The 26265-nt window shown below is 44.8% G+C and overlaps 2 protein-coding genes across 10 annotated transcripts in view; both read left to right on the top strand.

Annotated features, from left to right (window-relative positions):
• Positions 1–3666, top strand: part of ZNF639 (zinc finger protein 639) — a 43112-nt gene extending 39446 nt beyond the window's left edge. For all 5 annotated transcript variants that reach the window (XM_029615344.1, XM_029615348.1, XM_029615346.1 and 2 more), the window contains one exon: positions 491–3666. In XM_029615344.1, coding sequence (XP_029471204.1) covers positions 491–1587 — 1097 coding nt within the window. In that variant the 3' untranslated portion in view covers positions 1588–3666. The remainder of the gene's footprint in view (positions 1–490) is intronic.
• Positions 3667–5696: 2030 nt separating this feature from the next.
• The window catches only part of MFN1 (mitofusin 1), a 153758-nt gene continuing 133189 nt past the window's right edge, over positions 5697–26265 (top strand). For 2 of the 5 annotated variants that reach the window (XM_029615782.1, XM_029615781.1), the window contains exons 1-4: positions 5697–5773; positions 6199–6341; positions 20561–20696; positions 23570–23732. In XM_029615782.1, coding sequence (XP_029471642.1) covers positions 5718–5773; positions 6199–6341; positions 20561–20696; positions 23570–23732 — 498 coding nt within the window. In that variant the 5' untranslated portion in view covers positions 5697–5717. Of the gene's footprint in view, positions 6106–6198; positions 6342–20560; positions 20697–23569; positions 23733–26265 lie in introns of all 5 variants that reach the window. The other 3 variants (XM_029615786.1, XM_029615785.1, XM_029615783.1) reach the window with 3 other exon arrangements.

Here is a 26265-nt window from a genome sequence, read left to right as displayed (position 1 = left end):
GCTGGTAATGGATCTGTTCTCCAGAAACTTGTCCAGATATTTTTTTAAACCCAGCTACGCAACTAGCCCTGACCACATCCTTTGGCAAGAAATTCCACAGATTGACTGAAAAAAAAACAAAAACTTTCTTAAATTTGTTTGAAACCTAACACAATTAGTTTCATGGAGTGCCTTCTAGTCCTACTATTATTTGAAAGAGCAAATAACTGTTCTCCCATTAACTTCTGCCACATCGCTCTTTATTTTGTAAACTTGTCAGATTCCTTCAGGGTTGTCTTTACCCCAGCAAAGAATCCTAATCTGCTTAACTCTTCTTCCAGTCCTTTTAACAATTTTGTTGTCCTTTTCTGTACCATTTCTAGCGCTCTTCTGTTTTGAGATGGGGGCGACCAGAACTGTGCACAGTGCTCAAGGTGTGCTCACATCATGGGTTTATGCATTTTCTCTTCCTGAATAATTCTGTTTTGTTTTTTGTTTTCTTCTTTTTCAGAGGAACCTGCTAATAATGGACTTTGCAAAGAAGTGAGCGAGCCTGCTTTGCTTAATGACATAGCCTGCCAGGAGGAGGTCCCTGCGGAGGCACAGGAGGTGGAGGTGGAAAGTGCTTCACCCCAAAACCAGGAGGAAGATGTGAAGGAGCAATCTGCAGCAGATTCTGAAAGCTCAGAGAAAGGGCAGTCTTCTAACACCGCCCCTGCGCAGAAATGGCCATTGCTGAGGGCAAACAGCAGCGGCCTGTTTAAGTGTGAGCAGTGCGGATTTAACAGCAAGTACTTTTCTGACCTGAAGCAGCATATGGTCCTGAAACACAAGTGCACAGAGTCTCACGTCTGCAAAGTGTGCAAGCAGAGTTTTTCCACAGACGACTCGCTCCTGGAGCACAGCCGGAGACACAAGGAAGAGCTGTACAGCTGCAAGTACTGCAGTTACAAAACGACAGCCTTCGAGAAGCTGAGCCAGCACGTGGCGGATGTTCACTTCACTGACTTTCTCTACTGGTGTGAGCAGTGCGACCTGCAGTTTTGCACAAGCAGTGAACTGTACCTGCACTTCCAGGAGCACAGCTGCGACGAGCAGTACCTTTGTCAGTTCTGTGAACACGAGACCAGCGACCCGGAAGACTTGCATAGTCACGTGGTCAACGAGCATGCCTGCCGACTGATAGAGCTGAGCGACAGCTATAACAGTGCTGAGCGTGGACGCTTCAGTCTACTGAACAAAATCAGCTTTGATAAATCCAAAAACTTTTTTGTTTGCCAGGCTTGTGGTTTCAGGAGCAGACTGCATACCAATGTCAACAGGCATGTCGCCATTGAGCACACCAGGTTTTACCCGCACGTATGTGATGACTGTGGGAAGGGATTCTCTGGTATGTTGGAATACAGCCAGCATTTAAACTTACATTTATCGGAAGGGGTGTTTTTGTGCCAGTATTGTGAGTATTCCACTGGGCAGCTGGAAGACCTGAAAACTCACCTAGACTTCAGGCATTCCACAGATTTACCCCATAAATGTAACAACTGTTTGATGCGGTTTGGAAGTGAGGAGGAACTTAAAAACCACCTTCAGATACATGAGAGTACTTGATTTCTTAATGGCAAATTAAGTGGCATGTCCAGAGTGTCGGTAATAGAGATCATTCAGAGTTTTCAATAAGAATCCACTCTGCTGAGCACTTGGCAGCATTACAGAAGTTCAGCTGGAAGGCAGTTATTTGTGCCCTATAAAGACGTACTGTTTTAGGTTATTATTTATTTTGTGACTTTCTTCGAGCAGTTCTCCTGGTTGTCAGAACTCCAGAAAAGATAAAACCAAGCGACTTTCCCTGCAGCGGTCCAGGAGCTATTCACTCCCTGTGGAAGTGAAGTTATGTATGACAGGATCACCAGTGGAGAAGCCATACAAAGTGACCCTGTGATGAGAGAGTGCAGCTGTGAAATCCAGGGCTCAGAATGGTCATTTCAGAGGCTACCAGCAGTGTACCCCTTCCTGAGTTTTCTACTCTAGTTTTGGCATACAGTAACTGTATGGGGAAAGCCCCCAAAATGGCTTTGTTTAATCTGTAACCTGAGGGACTCAGACCTGAGTTTTTTCTTTTAAAGAGAAGCTGCTCAATCTTTTGATGTTACCCAACTGACTTTTAGGACTGCAGGCTCACTTAAAAGAGCTTTAAGTAGTAACCTAAATGTAAATCACGGTTTATACATGAGGGCACTAACAGCTGCCTGCAGCATGAACTTCTGAGGACCATCTGGTGCATAATAAATTGAGGGTTTTTTGTAAGCAATACTGCAGTGACCTTCTTGAACAGTGATCATTGTGTTTCTTTGGTACACCATTCATTTTCCAGTTCTGGTACTGAATTTCCTGATTTAAGGTTTGCACTGGCAAAGGTTAATTTTCTCTTGGCATGGGGGGTGTGGGGGACAGAAGAGGTAATCTTAGATGTCCATTAAAAAAAAAATGCCTTCTGCTGGAAACCAAGGAGCCCTAGATTTTATTTACTTGGTCTACCACACGTCCTGGAAAGCAGATTTCTGCAGCTAGGAAAAAAGAGCAAGAATATAATGTGTTGCCCGTTAAAGCCGAGAGGAAAGTCCAGTATTTTTTTCAGAAGAGCAATTCCTCTTAAAAAAAAAAAAAAGCATAAATGAACTTTGCAGAGTGAACAGAAAGAGGCTTCCTTTTTGTTCCTTTATAATTTTTGATGGCTTCCCAAGTCTTCACTCCCTGCCTTGAAACCATGGGAAGGCCAGGGAAAAAAACATGATGGGACCATCACTGCTGGTATCAGAGCTTCCCCAGTGTAGCACCTCCCACCCATCATACTGAGCAAACCCTAACGCCTCCTTTTGGGTACCTTGGTATTAAGCTGCTTTTCCACGTAGCACCTCCCTCCACCCTCGGATGTGGCTAGTGTTTGCAGCTCACCGATCCTTCAGCTGTTAACATCTACTTTCTGCTTAGCTTGTGGTACCACTCCAACCATTTGGGCTGGGCCAGGTTGATTTATTATTAGAAACATGCAGGGCGCTATTTGATAACACTGTACTCATTTTATTTCTAAATTCATGTTGTATGCAGATAAGGTTCAAGCAATATGAAATGGTGCTTGAACATATGAATGTCAGAGCATTGTACATGGAATTATGCAGACACTGGAATAACTTATATTTTGGCTTTAGGGACTGTACCACCCTAAAGTGACTGAACTCTCTGGTTTCTCTTACCCGGTTTTCTAAGGCATGAGGGTCTAGAAATGTTGAATAAACTATTCCAGCAATCAAAATCATTTTATCTACATTTTCTAGTGACAGCCTTGCCTTGGTAACCCCAAAATTATACCTATAAAGTAATTTTCCATTTCAAACATGCTCTGATTAAACAAATATGAGAGGACTTTTCTTTTTGCGCTGTCAATCTGATGTAGCTGTAAGGGAGAATAGTAAATAGGAGATGAAAGGTGTACTTCTGCTTTTACTGAATGTAAGTTGCTGACAAAAGACATGGTCACTTTTAATCCATGCATGCATGTGTAATCAACATGTAAAGTATCTCAAACCATCGAAAATCTCTTTTACAGTGCTGTTTGGTGCAAAATTATGAAGGGGTTGTACAGGTGTTCAGTCCATAAATGTTACAGATAAAATGCAGTTTTAAACAAAGTGACTTGTGTCGTGTTTGGCCTTTCATTTTCATGGTGCATTGTCCTTTCTCAGTACACTTATTGAAAAAAAAGATATAGTTACCAACAGAGGAGGGAGGTAATAGTTTTAATTCGTGGATGTTCAGTTCTTTTGATCCAGATGAACAAATAAAAGGTGATCTTGTGCAGGACGTATACATATCTAATAGAAAAGCTGGCCTGTAAGATCAAAATTAGCATTTAACTTACTTCTAATAAAACTTTTCTAATGATAGTTACATTCATAAAACTGAATTAGAAACTTATTTTTTCCTTTCATGCTTTTTAGTGCATTAAAAGTGTGGAAATAGGGCCAGTCCCTTGGGGCAGGTGACGGGGCCTAAGTTTGACTACTAGCTCAGGTCTTTGCTCCCCAGATTTACTGTAAAGGCAGTACTCACAGCCCCTAAGGGGGAGTCATAGCCATCTCACACTTGTGCCACCTACTGGGTAGGTTTAGGGCTTATGATTATAGGGTTTCATAAGCACCTGGCCCAGGGCATATAAAATAGGGGAAAGAATTTGAGTAGTTTCAAAGGAAAGCTCATGGTGCCATATTCCCAGCCCAGGTGTTGACTGAGTTGACAGCCCAAAGGACAGGAACAAACTGCTGTAACAATAACAAAAATTTCTGAAGATGTGAAAAGGAACTGATCTTGCATTATGGTATAATAAAGTATGACTGTAGTCATGTGATTACTACAAAGTTTAGTAAAACTGGGGAGTTGAGACCATCTTTATGCTGGAAGCTAGCCAGTGCTTGAAAGTATCAGGGTGTTGTGTTGCTAGTGTCATGGAGAGTTAATAAAAAGGCTTTTAAATATTATATACAGTCTAAATCTCACCTACCAAAGACTAGATATGGCACATCTGTATTTAAGGGTGTATGGAATAAAATTTACACTATAGGATCTCTGCCTTAAAATACAGTGTGTGTATATTTGTATACTAGGTAACGTTTTATTTTGCTTTTTAACAGGATCCCCAATCCACAACTTGATAGGAGTAGAAGGATGTCTTAAGCACATGTCCCTTTAATACATCTCTTGCACAGTCAGAGGCATGGCTGCAGAATAGATTTAACTTGTTTATGTAATAGCCGGTGCTTCAAATAGGCTGGAAAGGTTTTTTTTCATTGAACATGCCTTATTTACACACTAGCTGCAGGCTATGAAAATGTCATTTTTAAAAAATATTACAGTGAAGACTTTCCAGCCACTGTCAAAGAGAGCATTTCCTAATACTGAGTATGTGGCAGATCTAATACCTAGAATCTAGGAATGTGAAGACTAACCTTGCATATATAGCATGACTTTAAAGCACGTTTAAAAAAGTGTGTTCTCATTGGGAACCATTATGGTAGTTTTGATAATCAAAACAGCCCAATTTATTACGAAGCCATTGTGTAAGTCATGTATTCCGTTTTTAAGATTTAAGAAATCAGACAAATACCACATCGTAGCTAAGGTGAGATATGGCCAAAGGGAATATAATGGGAAGGAACAATTTTTAACAAATGTTTTTTTTTTATTTTGTCTAACTGTTCATTTAGAAGTTTTTGCTATTTTTCATGGATTTTTATTATAAAGTAATGAGTTAGGGGCTTGGTTGACCACTGCACTGGCTGCCATTTGTTTACAATTTATTTTTCTTCCATCTCAGATCAGTGCGTACGTCAAAAGGCCAGGCTGTCCTACAGTCTCCTACGAGAAAATGGGTCACAGGGCAGCTGTCAGCTTTACTGTGTCACCTGGCTTGCCAGTGTGTCCTTTAACTGGCGACCACCATAAGTGTAATAAAGACTACTAACAGCCCCAGGACCCTGATTTATAAAAGGAATTTCACTTCGGGCAAAATCCGGAGCGCCATGCTTTTTGTCAATCGGGTCCCCCCTCCCGTCCCTGGCCATTTCAGAAACTTCGCGCCCAGAATAAAGATGGCGCTGGCGTGACGTAATCGGTTGATCTTCACCTGGGAGGATTTTTGAGGCACTGAAAGGAAATGAGGTCATTTTAGCAGACCGGAAGCGGAAATGCTGGCAGGTTCCGCCTCTTGTGTTGGCGGCCGGGGGATGACGCGGTGGTGGATGTGCGTGTCTGTGCTGTCCCCTGCGGTGTGGCCCCGTTAGTGCGTAGTTAGCGCAGCCCTCAGCTTACCGGCGTCGCTGCAGGACCCCGGACCGTCTCCGCTTAGACAGGGAGGCAGTCCCTCTGGCTGCCGAGGGAAGAGCGGACCTCAGGGTACTTGTAGCCCAGGGCACACCTGACCTGACCTTCGGGACGCGCCACGAAAATGTTGAAATCTCGGTGACGGGCGATGAGAAAAGGCCAGGCTTCAAGGCAGGAATCGCTTCACGTACAAAAGCTGGGGGAAAAAACAGACTTTGTCAAAATAAGAAGGGTTGTAATTGACTTGTAAAAGTTGGTATTGTCTTCTTCCTTCCAAAAAGTGGAGACTTGTTTTGACTTGCAGAAGTATTAAAATTGGAAATTATATGTTTCTCTTTTTTTCAGTCCTTTGTACATTGTTTTCAGTTCCATCATGGAGCAGTTGTCTCCCTCTCCGTTGAAGCACTTTGTGCAGGCTAAAAAGACAATTACAGCAATCTTTGAGCAGCTCTTGGGTTATGCCACTGAAGGAGCAGAATTTGTTGAAGGTTAGTTTCCGCTCGGTCTTACAGATGTTTGTGGACCTTATTCAGTAACATAGATACAGCCGGATGTTGAGTTCTGTGCACTGTCATGTAAATGGTTTGGGTTCAGTTCCTGGGCTGGGACTCTGCGCCCTGGACTTACCGGATATTCCAATGACTGAGACTCGTAAAGAATATTTGCTGTGTTCTTTTATGAAGAAAAGATTATAGTAGTTCAGGCTAGAGAAGAGATGGCTGAGAGGGATATGCTAGAAGTTTATAAAATCATGAATAGTGTGACACAAGTAGGGAATGGCATTTTATTCTTTCCAATAAGACTAGGGAGCACTCCATATTTAAAATAAACTTAAGAAAATATTATTCAGTCAGCACACAAGTGGGATGGAGTGAAGGAATAGCAGGCAGCAAACCAGAGAAGCCAAGATTCAAATCCTCTTGACACTCCTTGTGACCTTAGGCAAGTCACTTCACCCTCCATTGCCTCAGGTACAAATTTAAGAGATTATTTGCTAAAGGTTTTCTCCCATTTTCTATGGGAAAATGCTTAGTAAAGAGGGCCCTTAGATTGTAAACCCTCTGGGGATAGGGAAATACAGTACCTGAATATAATCTGCTTTGATGTGCCTGAAAAATGGAATATAAATTAAAATATATAGTGTTTTTACTGTGAGCTGCCATGGACCTTTTGGATATGGCAGGATATACCTTTTTTTCTTTTTTAAATAAAATAACCACATCTCTTGGCATCAGACTTATTTTTTAAGGCTAGTAGTATAGCTGGGTTTAAAAGGTTTGGGCAAGCTCTTGGAAGACAGATCCACTGTTAAGCCAGGTAGACTTTGGGGGTTCACCATCTCTACTCCTAGGAGTGAGCAAAAGAGAATGGATTGCCCCATTAGGATCCACTGAATACTTGAAGGTGAACCAGATTCTCCATTGTCTGAGACAGGATGCTGGGCTCGATGGACCTTTGACCTGAAACAGCATGGCACTTCTTATGTTCTGATATAATCACTGAGAGTCCTCTTATGGTGAACTCCTATCTTCATAAAACAAGTTTCTTCATGAATCGGGGTCAGAAATGTACCAGATTAATAAAGTAGAAATAATAGGTAGTCTCGATTGGTTGGCTAATTTGTATCTTGAAACAATCCAAAAGGCTGAAGTTTGTAAAGAACTCAAATCCTTATCCAACCTTGCATTAACACTTTAGCCAGCAGGGTCTCCACTATGAAGTGAACCTGATATGATTATCACACATACCTTCTAGAGGGAGAGATGTGCCAAGAATAGTCAGATTGGTTGATTTGGTGTTTGCAGGTGATATGTGCAATACATGATCGTTTGAACTGGGATCAGTGTTTGTTTGCCCCCTTTCTTTTTATGTTCATATGTTTGACAAAATGGTCATGTTATCTCTCTGATGAAAAACAAAATGGTAAAGGGTTGAATTTAACGATTATGTCCAGCATGTAATCCCCAACTGGTTTGGGTTTTACTCAATGAAAAATATAAAATGGCCAATTGAATTAAGTAATTTATATTTTCTGGCATGTAAATAATCTTTAGGTGGGATATATGGTATGTGCTGACACTTATAGTTTAAATTGCACCCACTAATATTTCCTCTGCATCCCCCAGATCAGTCCAGACAAGTGGGTTTTTCTTTCCAGCCAGCAGATGGAGACGGAGAACAAAACCTTCACTGTACCATGGTACATAAGTCAGTGTACCACCTGCAGTCGCTCACTATTCTCTTTCTCCAACAGTTGGTTGAGGTGGAAAGCCTGCTGTTGGGTTAGAGGCAGAATTATGAGAAGTAGAGGCAAATTGCTCCAAGTAGTGTTAGGCTCTGTATTAGGGCCATCCCCCTGGTGGAGTAGGGGAGCGAGTGGGGAGTCAGTGACCCTTGGACTGGCTTTCTCCTGATTTCATGGAGTGGACTGCATAGCCAGTGGTCTGACTCTGTTACTGCCTTCTCTCCCTTTTTCCTGGAGGATTTAGAGAGCAATGAAGCAACTTCAGGGAAGTGACCCTTTTTTTTTTTTTTTTAATTCTTTTGGAGAGTAGTTTGAGGGAAGCTGTGCCTTTAAGAAATAAAAGGTTTGGGAGCTAGCAGGGCAGTGCTGCAATAGTTCTTTGAAGGAGAGAGCACTTCAGTGGTAAGGCCAGGTGGGCGGGGCATCTCACAAGTGCAGCAGAGTCAGGTCGGAGGACTGTGGTGTGCTTGACCTGCCAGAAGTATGTGTGACCACATAAGGCTCCATGATGGCGGAACCTACTGAGCGCAGGAAAAGTTGCAAAGCGTGTGGGGCCTTCCTGATAAAGCTGTGGTCTTTGGGACTCTGCTCTTCATCTGTTGGTGATGGGGAAGGCAGCTGTGGGGTTGCTATACTGTGCCCTAGGGGAAGAGATCAGTAAATAAGAAACAAATACTGCGAGCAGCTGCTGCAAGCAGTTCTGCTCTGCAGTGCAGGACCCGCAGACATTTTAACTCCTGTTCCCACTGGACAGGTGATATCAAGGGAATGTGTTGCATCTCCTCCGGAGTTGTCTCTGGCGGTGGAAGAGTTGGAGAGTGGCCAGAAAGATTCTGAGAAGGCAGAGAAGGCACCTTGTATGGGGAGTTCGATGTGGAGGAGACTTTTTACGTAGAATTTGTATTATTAATGCACAAAGCATTGTTGGCCAGAAAGGGAGCATAGGAGGAAGAATTCCCTTTCCAAAAGGATATTTCATCCTTCCAAGTGTGGAAGTGGCATTTAGGAGGGGACAGTGGAAGGCACTTCCCTATAAAAGGTTTAGGTGTGGTGTCACCTGATTTGGGGGAGGATGGGGATCCCTTATCAGACCTTCCTGGGGACAAGGATATGGAGGGACCCCAAGGTGGTCAGGCTTTTCCGCAAGGAGGAACTACTCTCCATGGTTTCCCAAGTCCTGAAAGAGCTTTGAATTATAGAAGTGGAAGTGTAATTGGAGCATGAAGGGAAGATCCCACCATGGAAGGACTTAAAGGACCTGCTAAGGCTAGTGTTCAGGGAGTGAGTCATCCCTGAGGCAGGCTTAAAGGACAGAATAGCTATGGTGAAGCTGTATCCATTGCCAGAACAAGCCATAGAGCTGTTAAAGCTACCTAAAGTGGATGCCTTAGTCTCAGTGGTAACTAAGAAAACTACCATTCTGGTGGTGGGATGCTTGGCTGTAAAGGATTTCCAGGATCAGAAGATGGAGCTCCATCTCTGTCATGAGCAAACCGGTAACGGTGTGTAGTAGCTTCATGGCAAGTGCCTGTTTATGCTGGATTCAACATATCCCTGTGAACGGGCAGGGATCGTTTCTTTTGGTGAAGGGAGCAGAGTGCTTCGAGGCTGGGTCAGTCTTTATAGTGGATGCTCTGCATAATATGCTTCGCATGTCAGCTAGGAATATGATGTTGGCTTTTTCAGCCAGCGTAATTGGGCAATAAATGTTTGGTCCAAGTTACAGCTCAGCAGCCTTCCCTTTTAAAGGCAAGTTGTTGGTTGGTGAAGGCTTGGAGCAACTGGTGGCACACCTGGGGGAATCCAAAGGACAAGCCCAGACAAAAGTACCAGGAGGCTAGGCGTTATTGGCTGAATCAAGAGTCCTTGATGCAGCAACAGGGTGCTAATAGGCCACAGTCTTCGGGGAACCCACAGATTGATACCAGAAAACTCTGATTCTGACACTGGAGGACCCAAAGGGTTTACTTGGTCCACTCTTCGGTTGTTAGTATCAAGGTGTGTTTGGCTCTCTTTTACGAGGAATAAACCAAGATAACATCAGTCCTCTCCATCAAAAGAGACAGTTGCGTCTTGGAATTTGCACACCTCCTATGCGAAGCCTTCATGATGTCCACTTGTGGAACCATTAGCAAGGTGTGATCCATGCTAGAGTGACTCCGACAGAAGCCATAGTTCCTGGGGCCTGGGCAGATACGCCATCTACTTTGTAATTCCAATGGAAGAGGGCACCTATCATCCCATCCCAGACCTAAAGAAAGTATATGCGGCACTGCAGGTGCCCCGTTTTCGGATGGAAACTCTACACTTTATTATTGTAGTGGTTAGAACAGGGGAGTTCTTGGCATCTCTCGATCTCACAAGGCCTATCTGCATATTCCCATCAGGAGGTGTTCCAGAAGTTCCTTAGATTTGCAGTTCTAGGGGAATATTTTCAATTCCGGGCTCTTCCCGTTGGTCTTGCCACAGCACCATATACATTCATCGAAGTAATGGTAGTCGGGACAGTTGCTCTCCACAGGGAGGGTGTTCGGGTCCACCCTTATCTGGACGACTGGCTATTGGGGCAAAATCATAGGAGGTTTGCCAGCAGTCATTCCTGAGGGGGATGCAGTCCCTGGGCTGGGTTGCAGATTTGGCAAAGAGCCACTTAGTTCCTTCTCAGTCATTGGAATATGCTAGGGCATGTTTTGAAACCAAAGTGGGCAAGCTATTTGTCAGCGAGATGTATTTTGGAGCTATAGGCATTGTCATACAAGGATCCTTTCCTTAATTTTAAGGATATGGGGGTCTCTCTATGCACAGTTTCTTCTTTCTTGCCAAATGTGCTCTCCACATTTCATTTGAGCCATTTGGTGGAATACCTGCCTTCCTCTTCATCCATACAACCAAAACAATACCACAAATGTAGGTAGTACCAAAATTCTTTTTAAAGAACCCACATCACTGAAATTATAATATACCAAAAAATGTTTTTTTGTTATATCTAAATGTGAATCTTCAAACATTATGTGACCAACACCAGGTTCAAAACATTTTTTTTTATTTTTGAATGAGAACTATGGTAGTTTCATAAAATTAATCAAAGGGTACCATCCAGGTTACCCAAATTCTGATTGTAATCATAAACATACCACCGCCCCCCCTTTTAAAAAAAATATTGTCAAAATTCAAATCAAAAAGTTTGTTACACATACTAGATTTAAACCGTGAAAAAATTCCAAGGAAATTGTCCCACAGTGTTGCATGTAAATTCTCTTAAGTACTGCTTAACTGTTCAAAAATATTATCATCAATGAACGCTGTTAGAATTATGTAACAGCACCATTTCCCAACAGTTATCCCGCAGTTATACGCACAAGATCTCTAAGATACTTAGCTCTGTAGAAATGTTCATCTGTAGTTGAAATTACTTGGTAGCACCATTTCCCGACATGGCCTGGTTTCGGATTGGATCCATGTCTGGAAATGGTGCTACCAAGTAATTTCAACAGCGTCTACAGATGAACATTTCTACAGAGCTAAGTATCTTAGAGATCTTGTGCGTATAACTGTTGGGAAATGGTGCTATTAAATAATTCTAACAGTGTTCATTAATGATATTTTTGTACAGTTAAGCAGTACTCGAGAAATTACATGCAACATTGTGGGACAGTTTCCTTGGAATTTTTTCACGGTTTTAAATCTAGTATGTGTAACAAACTTTTTAATTTGAATTTTGACAATATTTAATTAAAAAAAAAAAAGGGGGGGGGGCGGTGGTATGTTTGATTCTTTTTCATCCAGGCTAGCCAGTCTACACCAGTGGGTTGTGCACTCCAGCCAGCAGATGGAGACAGAGAGCAACAACTTGCTGATGCCACTTTCTTATAGCTCTGCTCGGGCACCAGTCAGCTAGTATTTCTCCGTCTCCAGCAGGTGGTGGACTTGCATCCGTGCTTCTGGATCTTGATCTGCCTGGCTTGAACAGACCAGTTTGACCTCCTGTGGTGAAAGCAGTAGCTCCCTCCCTCAGTTGAGTGTATGAGAAACAATCTCGGGAGACAAACATAAAATAGGACAGGAGTGAGGTGAATGCTGTGGCCCTAGCCCTCCGTACAGGAGAAGAGATCTTGTAGGATAAGGAGGCCTTGGGCTCAGCCTTGGTGCATGGTCCTCTGTCTGGTCCTTCTTTCTTCCCTTTACTCTCTCCCTGCCATTCTTATATTGTTGGTTTTGCCTGTTGAAAGTTTATTGAAAAAAAAAAACTAACCCAAAAAACACATGCATCTGGCAGTGCTGAGAGTGGGTATTGGTGCAATCATTTGCAGGCTAGGCAGCGGGGAAGAGAGAAACAGCTCCATGCCGAGCTGCACGATTCAGGAGTATTGCGGACTACTTTAGAACTGGCAGAGTTTCAGCGGCAAAGACACGCGGCAAGCACCATTTTGATTGGCAGGATCTGCTGAGCCTCATGGTGGGACACATTTGCTCAGTTTTTAGGGGAAGAGAAAGAGTGTGACATGGAATCAGAGGAGTAGCATGGGAAGAAGCTATGTCTGCTCAGCATGTCATATGAGGGTCCTTAATCCCAGAAGGTCCCTCAGTGTGTGTCAAGTGTGTGGCGGCCCAGGGGCATATCTCTACAGGGGAGTTTGTTCCTGCAAGGACCTCAGAGGCTCCTGCTTTACAGGCAGAGGTTGTGGTGGTGGCTCCTATCAGAGTGGGTGAGGAGTCTTCCCTGCCCCCTCTCCTGCCATTCCCCTCGGGAGTGGGCTCCAAGAGGGCTTTGCCTACCTTGGGGATGGATCTTTTGTGGGTGGAATATTTTAAGGGTCTCCAGGCCTTCTGTCAAGGCAAGAAGGTCCCCAAGAACAGACTAGGGATCACCCGCTTCAGCAGTCTCCCTCCTTAGGATCTAGGAAGCATTCCTTGTCTCCGAGGAGGAAGAAGAGAAGAAGGCAGATGGAGGGAGAAGGTGAGGACAGGAATCCTTCAGGAGACTTGTGGGGAGTCTGAATCCTCGGTGGGGGATCTCTATGATCCATTATTGGAAGAGGGGGAGATTTCCCCCAGAAGCGGAGCTTCATAGAACTATGCTGCGGCTTTTTCACAGGGACAAGATGTCCAGTTTACGTTTACCAACCTTGAAAGCCTTGGGTGTGAGGAAATCTTGCAGGCAGCGACCAAAGATCCGATGTGGAATACTGTAATGATCAGCTTGCGCAAGGCATCCTGGGTTTTTCCCTCTGTGCGAAGCCTTCCAGGAGCTGATAGATTTGGAATGGAGCGCAACTGAGGCTAATTTTAAAGGAGGTTGCTCCTTAGCAGGATTGTATCCCAAGGACCCTAAAACAATGGAGCAATGAAGCGGATCACCATTACAGTGGAAGGAGGTGCAACTTTAAAAGATGCCCAAGATCGGAAGATTGAGGTTATTTTGAAGCGATGGCTATAAATCTCCAAATCTCCACTTGCTGTTGTATGGTGGCCAGGGCCGGCTACAGTTAGCCCAGGAAGCTCTGGGAGAGAATGACCCATACCTGGAGCCGGGAGATGCCTTCCTGGCTGTTGCTGGCTATGCATGGCGGCTTGAGGGGTGGCTTCGGTGATTGCAGCCCGAAAGCTCGTATGGCTGTCGAACTAGTCTGCCAATACTATTTCGAAGTTGAACCTTACAAAATTGCCTTATAGGGGGTGCTTGTTATTTGGAGGAAAATTCTCAAATCTACAGTATTACATCAGACTGAATTCATCAACTCAAATAATGTCCTCAATCAATACCAATTTGGATTTCTTAAACATAGTACCGAAACCCTTTTACTATCCAGTTTTGATTCAGTCAGGCGAGGTTTTGATCGTGGAACATCATTTGCGCTTGTACTCCTGGATATCTCCGCAGTTTTTGAAACGATTGATCACGCCATCCTGCTGTCCAGATTAAAATCCTTAGGAATGTCTGGCACTGTGTTATCCTGGTTTACTTCCTTTTTATCAAACAGATTCCAACAAATTAAAATGGGTTTACACACATCACCTTGGGTTTCCCTGGATTTGGAGACTCCCAACTGGTTGGTGGTCACCATGGATACGAGTCTCCAGGGCTGGGGAGCACCCTGTCAGGAGTTGGTGGCGCAAAAGCAATGGACTCCTGAAGAGGTGACTGTTCGCAGACCGGTTAGAAGGAAAGGCGGTGAACGTTATATAAGACAACGCGACTGCGGTGGTGTATATAAATCACCAAGGAGGGATTCGAAGTCAGCAAGTCTCTCTTAGAAATGGATACCCTACTGCCATGGTTGGAGCTTCATTTACAGGCACTGTCAGCCTCCCATGTAGCAGAAGTAGACAATGTTCAGGTGGATTATCTGTTATCACGAGTTGGATCCGGGAGAATGAGAACTGGCTCCTGAGGTTTTTCATCTTATGGATAGTTGAGGATGTCCCCTTCTGGATCTAATAGCGACTCGCAAGAATGCAAAAGTGAAGAGATTTTGCATTCGGATAAGGGACATTCAAGTTTTCGGAGGCTTGGCTGCAAGAGAAGTTACTCTGTGTTTCTGCCATGGCCCATGATCGTCCGTTTGAGCAGAAGATAGCGTAACATCTAGGTGTGGTGCTTCTGTTGGCCCCGGATTGGCCGTGCTGGCTGAAGTACGCAGATCTGCGTCTTCTGATGGACCCTTGGCAACTCACTCTTCTCAGGGGGTTGTTATGGCAGGGCCCAATTTTTCACGACAATCCGTCAGTTTTGTCTTACGGTTTGACCCTTGAGAGGTCTAATCTCTTAAAGCGAGGTTACTCAGGGGCAGTGGTGGAAACTTTTGAGAGCGCATAAGTTTTCCACCTCCTTGGCATATATTTGCGTTTGGCGAGTTTTTGAGCATTGGTATCAGAATCACGCTTCTGTCCGCTTCAGCGCCTGTTCCCTTAATCTTGGAATTTTTACAAGATGGTCTGAGTACGGGATTAGCCTTGAACATGCTGAAAGTGCAGGTGGCTGCTATAGCATGTTATCGGGGCCGAGTGCAGGGGAGACTGTTCTCTTCTCACCTAGACATATCTAGGTTCTTGAAGGGAGTGAAACACCTTAGATCTCCCTTGCATTTCCCGTTACCCTTGTGGGATTTGAATCTGGTTCTCTCCTTTCTGGCGAGTTCGACCTTTCATTCTCTTCAGGGTGTTTCCTTGTGGTTACTGACACTGAATACGGTGTTTTTGGCGCTGTTTGTTCTGCAAGGCAGATTTAAGAATTGCGAGCCTTGTCATGTAGAGATCCTTTTTTAATTGTCATGCCAGATAAGGTGCGGATTCGGACGGTACCTGCCTTTCTTCTGAAGGTGGTTTTGGAGAATCACTTAACTCAGTCAGTTGTGTTACTATCCTTGGATATGGATTGTCCCAGGAAACACAACGGAAGCCGATCCAATTTTGCAGTGTAGCAACCAGAAGTAGAAAGATCGGTAACAGACAAAGATTCTTTATTATCACAGTATAAAACTGGGCAGCAGACTCTGTGTCAAAGACCAGGCTAGGGAAGATACCCTTTAAAGGGAGACTACGGTTCGGAAAGGACCTAGAAAAGATAGCCAAAGACTGGAGAGGAATGAAGTCTCAGAGGTTACTGGAAGAGAAGCCCAGAGGCTTTGCAAGAGGGGGTAATTGGAGACAATGGCCATGGGAGTATAGACAGAGGGGCGGTAGAGGCCAGATTTCCCACCCAGTTAGGAGCCTGGGCAGATCTCAACCTTTTCGGTACAACAGATTTCCAAAGGAAAGGATCACCTGGTTTCCCCCCCCCCCCTTAGCGACAAAAGCATGCAGTGATGGGGAGTAAGCCCCTCCATGATTCCCCAGGTAGGGAACAGATTACAAATCTTTTATCAGGAGTGGGCCAAGATAACAGAGGACCAGTGAATCCTGGATATAAGCAGAGGGTAGCACCCAGAGCTAAAATTCCACTTAAGACTCCTTCATTTCCTCTCCATGCAAGGCAAGCAGGAGAGAGGCAGACAGGTGGATGTTGGACAGGTTAGTTCAGCTCCAGGACATTATCTCGATATCGCCTAGTCAGGAAGACACGGGGTTATACTCCATTTATTTTCTAGTACCCAAAAAAGAAGGGAGATTTTGGCCTGTGTTGGACCTAAAGCAGGTAAACAAGGACTTAGGTAGTTCCTCATTTCCGCATGAAGTCACTACCAATAGTGAAGGCAGCGGTAAGAACAGGGGAATTTCTGGCAGCCTTAGATTTATCAGAACCATATTGATTTCTAATATTTTTAAAAAGTAGTACCAAACTACAATCATCTGTTTCCTGTTCATACCCCAGATCAGTCCAGACAAGTGGGTTTTGCATCCCTACTAATAGATGGAGAGAGAGAATAAAAACATTTCAGGCACTGCTACACAACCGAGAGTACCATCTGCAGCCCCTCAGAATTTCTCTATCTCCAGCAGATAGTAGAGGTGCAAACCTGCAGTCTGGAGTTTAAAAAAAAAAATAGAAGAAAGAAGAGGCTTCCCAAAGTATTAAGTTCCTTCGTGAGACAGGGATTGGTAATCCCTGATCTGCTTCTGTCCTAGTCTTCCAGCGGGCAGGAAAGCCAGGGGTCCCAGTTCCCCCCCTCCCTCTGAAGTCCTCTCACACTTGGCCATCAGCCAAGAGCAGCCAGAAGCAGGTGTGGCCTATGTGACAGATGCCCTGTATGATATGGTGTGGACTTCAGCCTGAAATATGGTTTCCGTGGTGGTGGCACGGAGCTTTCTTGGTTGTGCAATTGGTTGGCGAATGTGTGGTCTAAGTGCAGCTTTTTAATCTTTCCTTCAAGGGCAAGCTGTTGTTCGGAGAAGATCTGGAGCAGTTGATGAAGCACTTGGGGGAGTTGAGGGAACAGATTACCCAAAGATAAACCTGACAAAATGAACTCCCCCCCCGCATTCTTGTTTTCGGGATATGAGGCGATCTTGGACCCAATAGGTCTTCTACTGCATCGACCCAGAAGCAAGGGTCAGGAAGGCTGCAGTCCTTTTGGGGAGCATGTAAGCCTTCTCAAGCAGGCTGTTCCACTCTTCCCTGGAACCCATCAGAGGGAGATTCTCTTTTTTTAAGAGGAGCAGATCAGAAACACGAATGGATTATGTGTGTGATAAGAGATGACTATGCCTTAGAATTTTCACGCCCCATCAGAGAGGCCTATGTGGTGTCCTGTTACGCTTCTTTCCTCAAGCAAACGGTGGTATGGGACACTCTGCAGCAGCTACAGCTCCTGAATGCCATTGTTCTGGTTCCTTTAAAGGATCATTGGTTGGGAAGGTACTCACTGTACTTCGTGGTTCCCAAGAAGGAGGGCACCTTGGCCTATCCTCGATCTGCAAAAGGTCAATGTGGCGTTACGGGTGCCATTCTTTCACCTGGAAACACTGTGGACAGTGATAGCGGTGGTTCGCAAAGGAGAGTTTCTTGTCTCTCTGGATTTAACAGAGACTTACCTGCACATTCCTATTCATGCGGATCATCAGAAATTTCTACAATTCATGGTGTTAGGGAAGCATTTTCAGTTTTGCACTGTTCCCTTCGGGTTAGCGACTGAGCCATGGACTTTCATGAAGGTGATGATTGTGGTGGTGGCGGCCCTCAGAAGGGAAGGAAACCTGGTGTATCCTTACCTGGACGATTGGCTCATAAAGTTGAAGAGGGAGTGCCATCTGTCAATCCGACACATCCTGGAACTGTTACGTTCTTTGGGCTGGGTGATAAACCTAGCAAAGAGCCACCTAGAGCCGTCTGTCGTTGGGGTATCTGTGGGCATGGTTCAGTGCCCGATTAGGCAAGGTATTCCTGACCTTGGAGAGGGTGGCCAAGTTGCAAGTACAAGTACTTCCACTATTGCGTATTTCGGTGCCCAGGGTCTGGGATTATTTACAGGTTCTGGGGTCTATGGCATCTATACTGGAATTGATCTCGTGGGCTTCACATGAGGCCTCTCCCATGGACACTTGTTCTGATGGAATCCTTTGTCTGAGGAATTTCAGCTTCCCTTACCATTTCAGAGGGAGTCCAGGTCTAGTCTATCATGGAGGTTGTCTCATCCCAATTTAGAGAAGGGAGTGGATCTGGAGGTTCCTGACTGAGTGGTAGTGACCAAGGATGCTAGCCTCAAGGGTTGGGGGACGGTTTGCCAAGGTCGATTGGCCCAAGGTCTGTGGTCGCTAGTGGAAGCATCCTGGTCAGTAGGCCAGGGCAGTTCGCAGGGCATTAGTTACATTCCTTCTGCAGATTCAGGGCCACACCGTGTGAGTGTTTTCGGATAGTGCAACAAAAGAGGCATATAATCAATCGTTAAGGCAGAACAAAAAGTTGCTTGGTGGCTCAGGAGGCCCAGGAGTTGTTTGTCTGGGCAGAAAAACATCTAGAAGGATTAGCAGTGTTCCACATGGCTGAAGCAGATTTTCTCAACAGATGGATCCAGGGGAGTGGGAGTTGTCAGCGGAAACCTTTGCCCTCATTTGGGAGAGGTGGGGCAAGCCTCAGCTGGATCTCATGGCATCTTGAGGGAATGTTGAGGCAGACAGGTTTTTCGGCCGTAGAAAGGAAGTTGGTTCCAAAGGGATTGACACTGTAGTTCAGCCTTGGCCATCAAGACTTCTACTGTACATATTTCCCACATGGCCTCTCGTAGGTTGAGTGTTGCGTCGTATTGAGCAACATCCAGGAAGGGTGATTCTGGTGGCACCAGAGTGGCCGCACCGTCCATGGTTTGCGGATCTAGTGCATATGGCGGTAGACAGTCCCATCTGGTTTAGTCACCTGTGAGGATTGCTGCATCAGGGTCCCATCTTTTCCGAGCAGGTGGATCACTTTTGTCTAGCAACTTGGCTTTTGATTTCTCTTGAAAGGCCATTCGGAGTCTGTGTTTGCAACTTTGCTTCAGGCTAGGAGGCCCTCCACTTCTCTGGCATATATTCGGGTGTGAAGAGTTTTTTTGAGTCCTAATGTATGGAAAACAATCTAGCGCCTTTGCAAATAGATGTTTCTCAGGTCTTACCTTTCTTGCAAAGTGGTTTGGCGAAGGGTTTGGGGTATAATTTGTTCCGAGTACAGGTAGCAGTTTTGTGTGGTTTTCGAGAAAAGCTTCACAGGAGACTACTGGCGCCTCATCTAGGCATTGTTTGTTTTTCTCAAGGGGGTGAAGCACTTGAGACTGCCGGTTCGTAGGGCATGCCCTTCATGGAACCTTAATCTGGTTCTTTGGGTGCTCTGTGGATCTCCCTTGCTGCCACTGAAAGTCTTCAAAGGATCTTATCCTGAAGGCAGTTTTTTTTCTGATGGACATTTGTTCGGCTAGGCGGATTTCGGAGCTCCAAGCCTTGTTGTGTAGAGAGGTTTTTTTTTCAGGATTTCGGACGGCGGGGTGTTACATACAGTCCTGTTCTTTTTGCCAAAGGTTGTATCCTTCTTTCATCTCAACCAGACGATGGAGTTGCCATTTTTTCACATCTTGTGCCAAATGCTCCCCAGGCGAAGGAGTTTCACTTATTGCACATTCATCAATCGCTATTGCATTATCTCAAGGTCACTAATGACTTCAGGAAGTCTGATCATTTTTTTCGTGGTGTTCAGTGGAGTAAGAAAAAGGATGTAGGGCTTCTAAGAGTGTGATGGGTGAAGGAAGCAATTTTTTTTCTGCCTATATCTGTAAGGGTCGGCCGGTTCCAGTGAGGTTGTGGTGCATTTTACGAGGACACAGACAACTTCTTGGGCAGAGTGTTAGCTCATTTCTCCGCAGGAAATTTGTTGGGCAGCAACATGGTCTTCGCTGCACACTTTTCCCAAGCATTACTGCCTGGATGTGAAGGTGCCGGAGGAGGCTACGTTTGGGGAGAGTGTGTTACATAAGGGTCTTTTGGGTTCCCACCTAGTGTAGAGGGGCTTGAGTACATCCCACTTATCTGGACTGATCTGGGGTATGAACAGGAAAGGAAAGTTTGTATCATACCTGATAATTTTTGTTCCTGGAATACCCCAGATCAGTCCAGAAGCCTGTCCCCTTGATTTGTTGAGACTACCTTCGCTTCTGGATGCTGATGATGCTGACACTACAGTATTTGCAAAGTCACTAAGTTTGTTCAACTGTTAAGGTTTGATGTTTTCTCCAACAAGGGAACAAAAAAGTAGAGGGGCTCCAACTTCCCTACGTGCCCTAGATGGGAAATCGTTTGGGGTTTTTTGTTTGGGAATGGACATCTTGTCTTGGGTATAAGTCAATACTGAGGGACTTCATGTGACACTCAGTTATGTAGCAGTGCCTGAAAAGTTTTTATTCTCTACCTCCATCTGCTGGTAGGGATACAAAACCTACACTGATCTGTGGTACTCCAGGAACGAAAATTAACAGCTAAGATACAAATTTTCCTTTGTTAAACATTGAACCTGTAAATTTCCATTTCAACTGTTATAATTTTTGTCTTTATATTTAACAGCAACATTTAAGAACACAGAATTAGACAACATAGTGACAGAGGATAAACTATCTGAAATACAGGCATATAAAACAAAGCTGGCGGTCATTGGTGAAATGCTGTCTCGAAGACACATGAAAGTAGCTTTTTTTGGAAGGTAATGTATTGTGCTAAAGTGACTCCTATATAATATCTAAATCCTTAAGCATTAATGTGTCCCTGACTTCACAGATAATGCACAGACTAGAAATTAGAGGATGTTAAATATGCTCCAGCTGTTGGATCTGTTCATTAGGACCCTAATCCAGAGGGACCTATCAAGGCATGCATGTTGGAATTTTGTAACCGTTCTACTTGATGTTCCACTTTGAGTTCTAGCCTCTGAGTAGTGTAGCTACTTTTGGACTTGTGCAAAATATCCTGTTTCTCTGCTGTTTTCATGCATATGGGCACATTTCATGTAAATAAAGGCCTTTAAAATGAAGATAACTTGCACGAGAACTTTTCTGCACGTTGGATGGTAGATGTAATCTTACAGTATATATACACTCTTGGGATGTTGCAAAAAAGGGTATATCTGACATTTATCATCTAGCATGTTTATAATTTACTTAAATTTGCATTCAATCATACAAAAGAATTTTTGTAAGTTATGAAAGCTTTCACTGGGTCAAATTAAGAATAATCTGAAGTGGCTGCAGTATCTGAACTTCCCCTCATCTGAAGAAGTGACCCGTGTGGCCAGGAAAGTTCATGTGCCACCTCTTTGGCCTGGCCTTAAGTTGGTGCAATAAAAGGTAACACAGTTAACAAAGAATCCACCTTTCTCTAGCGCCAGACAGCTGCTAACTCTGCCACGATGGATTTCTTTTGCTTTGAAATCTGTCATGAGCAAAGCATGAACTGAGGCTGCATGAGGATAAGAGAAGTTCACGTTGTTTTATACTTGGTGTTCAGAAATTTTATGCCGGTTCCTGAAATACGTTGGGCAATACAGGAAAGATTACAACATTAAAAATGCTTGCGTCAGGAAGCGAGCTCCTGCACGGCGTTTTTTTCTTCTTGAACTTACCTATTGAAAATGCCCCACACTAAGAGAGAGGGGAAAATCCGGGGAGCAATGACTAGCTCCCCCATGTTGGACCCTCTCCAGCCGCACATAGAAGGCTTCCTGACAGGAGCTACCGGAACGCCATTGGGGCTGGTCGCTGGGGGAATGCAGGAAGAGCGAGCGCATTCACCCCTGACCCTGGACGTCACCCTGGGCCCCGGCGAGCCGATCCGGCCGGCACCTCCAGCACAGAGCGATATGTCCTCGCCTGAACTGACTCGAAGCGGCTTACATTTGGAGTCTTCGAGTGTGGAACAGGAGAGCCCTGGGACGGGAGGGCTTGAAGTCGCCGCCCCGAGTGGAGGAGGAATTCGTGGTTTGCTGGAGAAGAAACCTGGAGGGAAAGACCTGACCCCGGAGCGGAAAGCCATCCCAGGTAACACACAGTGTGCGGCAACACTTGGAGGACAGGACGAGACACGACAGGAACCAGCAGAGGTAAATGTGAGTTTGGGACAAGCAGAGGACATAACGCCGGGGAAGGTTTGGTATGCCTTAAAAGCCATTGATTTGGCTTTGAAATCAATTGAGGTGAAATTACAGAGCTAGGAGGAGCGTGTACAGAAAATGGAGACTCTTCAGCAAAATTTTATAAAATCAGAAATTAGTATGGAAAGAAAAATTGAGAAACTCGAGAATAATTTAAGGTTGTTGAACCTACGTGTGTTAAACTTCCCTGTGGTTAGGATGATTTCACCGACTGAACTGTATAAAACATATATGAAAGAAATTTTGAAGATACCAGAGGCGGCTTTACCGGTGTGTACTAGAGCATACTACCTCCCACAGACTGGTCCTCAGGCTGAGAGAGAAAAATACCTTCAATGGATATATCCGAAATATTAGAATTATCGTTAGAAACAGAAATAAAGGAAAGGAAAGCAATGCTTATATCTTTTGCATTTATATCTGACCGAAATTATATATTAAAATTGTTTTTGAGAAATAGACAAGCCCTATTTTATGGGGCAAAGCTTTGGATATACCCCGATGTTACCAAAATGACACAGCTACGCAGGAAGGAGTTTCTTGGTATGAAGGAAAGGGTTATTAGTATGGGGGCCCGATTTGTTTTAAAGTTTCCCTGCAAAGGCTGTGTCAGATATCAGGGAAATAATTATAATTATGTGTGTTTCGATCCTAAACAATTGAAGGATTTCTTGTTGGGTCATCCTAATGTATCTCCTGAAGTGTGATCGACTATTAAGAAATAGGGTAACTCTCCTATCTAATTTCCTGAGTATTGAAAATGTATGTTATTCGCTCTTATTTTCTCTTGCCTCCAATATTACCTATATTAAGGTGTATATATATTTACTTTAGTATTGATATTCCAGAGAAGTTAATCTGGTTGTTCTTGACTTATTTCCACCGAAATTCTGTAGCATTTTATGTATTATATGTGAAAAATTTTGAAAATTAAAAAAAAGAAAATGCTTGCATCAAATTAAGATGTGCATTCAAACGGAATTGAGTCTGTTATATCAGATTTAGGGCCGGGTTTACTAAGCCTTTTTCCCCATAGAAAAAGAATGGGAAGAAAATATTAACAAATTAGACCCTTAGTTTTTTGTATAAATACATGGAATAGAAAATTAACTATAAAACTTATGGACATCAGGGCTATTGCTGCTGGACACAGAATGGATGCACACAGCAATTGAGGAGCAGGATTTTTGCAAACTACAGACCTGATTTATTAAGGCTTTTCTCCTATTCTGTGTCTGTGGGGAAAAATGCTTAATAAATGAGGCCCTTCTGTTTTCTTTGGTAGGTAGTATCTTGCCAGGGAGACTTGTATACCTCGCTAGACAGCGGGGGCTGTTTGTTCAAAGGCATTGATAGTTGCCCATTAACGTTTCTAGCGGTTTTTGTCTCTACTCTTTGTTCACACTTTTGCCCTGCTCTGTTTCCTTTAGAACGAGCAGTGGGAAGAGCACAGTTATCAACTCAATGTTATGGGATAAAGTGCTTCCTAGTGGTATTGGACACACCACAAACTGCTTTCTCAGTGTGGAAGGAACAGATGGTGACAAAGCTTATCTCATGACTGAGGGATCAGAAGAAGAGAAGAGCGTAAAGGTATTTGTATCTGAACATTGTGTCCAAAGCAGGTAAAGAAGTGGGTTGGATGCATAATTTCCTATATTTCTGTTTACAAGGGTGGAGCGGAAGGTCACATAGCTATTTTCCTGCAGAGGTGTGCACTCGACAATCCAAGCTACAAACGTCATATAGTTTTAGACGCAGTGTATGTTTTGTTTCTGAAATGTTTGCATTGTTTTTTTTCTTCTTTACATACCATCTTTCGTCAGTTGCCCCGAGAGAGTGGTAGATGAGGTTTGAGTTGGGCTTTGTCATCTGTAACCCTCCCTGTCAGGCATATCCCAAAGTAAGATGACTTAGAGCTACAGTGTGAGACCCAGTTGGCATATAAGATATGTAACAGAAAGAAAGGGGATAAGACCAATGAGGAAGAATACAAAAATGGGAACAGATTAGAAAGCAAAAATCAAAATTTTCTAGCATGTAGCCAGATGGACTCAGGACCAATAGGTGTATGCTCCCCTGCCAGCAGATGGAGATGGAGTCAGGTTTCAAAGCTGACGTCTCCCTAGATACAGCCCTGCAGTGACCTCAGCCCTTCAGTATTTCTCTGTCTGTAGCAGATGGGGGCATGGCTTTCCTTATGGAGATTGCTGTACCTTTTGGAAGAAAAAATTCTATTTTTAAATTGGAGAAAAGATTGAGCCCCCACTCTCCTGCGGTGATACCTAAAGGTGTCTTTCCCCCCCCCCCCCCAGTTGAGAATTCCTGAGGTGATTTCCAAGATCCTCAGAGGTCTGCCTTGGTCCGGTAGCCGGTTCCTGCCATGGACCTTGCTGCTGAAGTAGCTGAAAAGCAGCAGGTGCAGGAAGCAGAGCATGGCGGTGACGGCCAAAGCCCTCTCTCCCCCCCCCCCCCCCCCCCCGCAGCCGGAGACCATTTCTGTACTTAGCTGGTAAGCGCTGAACCCCCAGGTAAGTGGGGGGGGGGGGGGGGGGGAAATTAGAGAAGAGGGTTCCTCGCGATTCACAGATGTTGGAGGGGTTTCGGTAAGACTTCCTCCGGTCTCCTTGCTCTGTGTGCCATACCGATGTCATTCCCAATCCCATTTGGGGTAAGGGGGAAATGGGCTTCCAAGTGAGTTGAGTGGCTCCCTGGTGGGCTAGGCTCCGCTTTAGGCTTGGTCAGCACACCACATGGTAGGCTGCAGCGGCGCCATCTTGTGTGCGTTTTTGTGCCTGTATTACCCACCATAAAGCTTCGGTACGCGCAGTGCATGTCATCTCTGTGCACGTGCTGTGCATAACGTTGTGCATGTACATACGTGCACAACTTAATAGGCGCAGAATACAAGTAAAGCCGGGCGCACGGGCTGTGTGTGTGCCTCGTTGTGGCCCACGGAGGCACCCAAAATTTATGTGCATAAAATTGTAAGCGCGAGACGACTGAACACACAATTACCATCGCCAATGGCTCCAGCAGCAAAGAAACATGTGCCTTTCTCTCTGCACTGCTTGTCATATTAGGGCTGCACAGTCTGACCTGTATTCTTGCTTATATCAGCACTTGAAGCTCAGGGAGAGTTGGCCTCCCTGGACTCTAAGGCCCAGCCTCCCATTCAGAGGATGGGTCAGCCACAGCCTTAAAACGGAAGGACCCTGGATCTGAGTAACCCCGGGACTGGGTCATCTGTGGGAGAGGGAGATTTAGCAGCACCTACCCCAGTACCTCCTGGGCTAGGCATGGACCTGGCCGCGTTTTCTTGGGAGGAATTCTTTCAAGGCCTTCAAACCTTTGTACAGGTGCAGTCTGCTACCTCACTTGCCCCTGTCCAGACGGAACCTCAGCTGCTAAGCCTTCCCTCTCCCAGTCCTATCGGGAGACCACGAGGCATGCCTCTACTCACCAAGGGTATCCCTGGCAAGGACCCAGATGGCACGGACCAAGAATAGGATCCAGATTCCTTGGAAGATGGTGAAACCCCCCTGGTTTAGAACTGTGCTATGGTTTTTTACATAGAGACGAATTGCCAGTCCTGGTTTCCCAGACCCTGAAGATGCTGGGAGTTCCTGGGGTGAACTCTATGATGGAACCAAAGAAGGAATCTCATTCTGATTTCCCTATGGAAAGCTTCTTGATACTTTCCAGTACTGGAAGCCATCCAGGAGTTGATTGACCTGGAATGGGATACCCCAGAAGCAAGTTTTAAAGGTGGACGAGCATTAGATCCAGTGGGTATAGAGCTTCTGGCAGTGAGAGAACATTTGCGTTTCCCTAAAATGGATGTGCTAGTCTGTACCATGTCTAAGCAAACAACTATCCCAATGGAGAGGAGGAGTGGCCTTAAAGGATGTGCACTATAGGCGGATGGAGTCCTCCTTTAAACAGGCCGTTGATGCAATAGCAATAATCTTACAGAGTGGTTCTTGTTGTGCCCTGGTAGCTCGTTCCTGCTCCTCTTTCGGAAGGTGGATGACTCGGGAGCGAATTCCAGAGCAGTTATGGAACCTGCCACTGCCTTTTTAGCTGATGCAGGCTCTGACCTAGTCCATATCTTGGCCAGAGGAGT

The sequence above is a fragment of the Rhinatrema bivittatum genome, chromosome 9 (assembly GCF_901001135.1).
Source record: "Rhinatrema bivittatum chromosome 9, aRhiBiv1.1, whole genome shotgun sequence".
Lineage (NCBI taxonomy): Eukaryota > Metazoa > Chordata > Amphibia > Gymnophiona > Rhinatrematidae > Rhinatrema > Rhinatrema bivittatum.
This window is presented reverse-complemented; position numbering and strand designations above follow the sequence as displayed.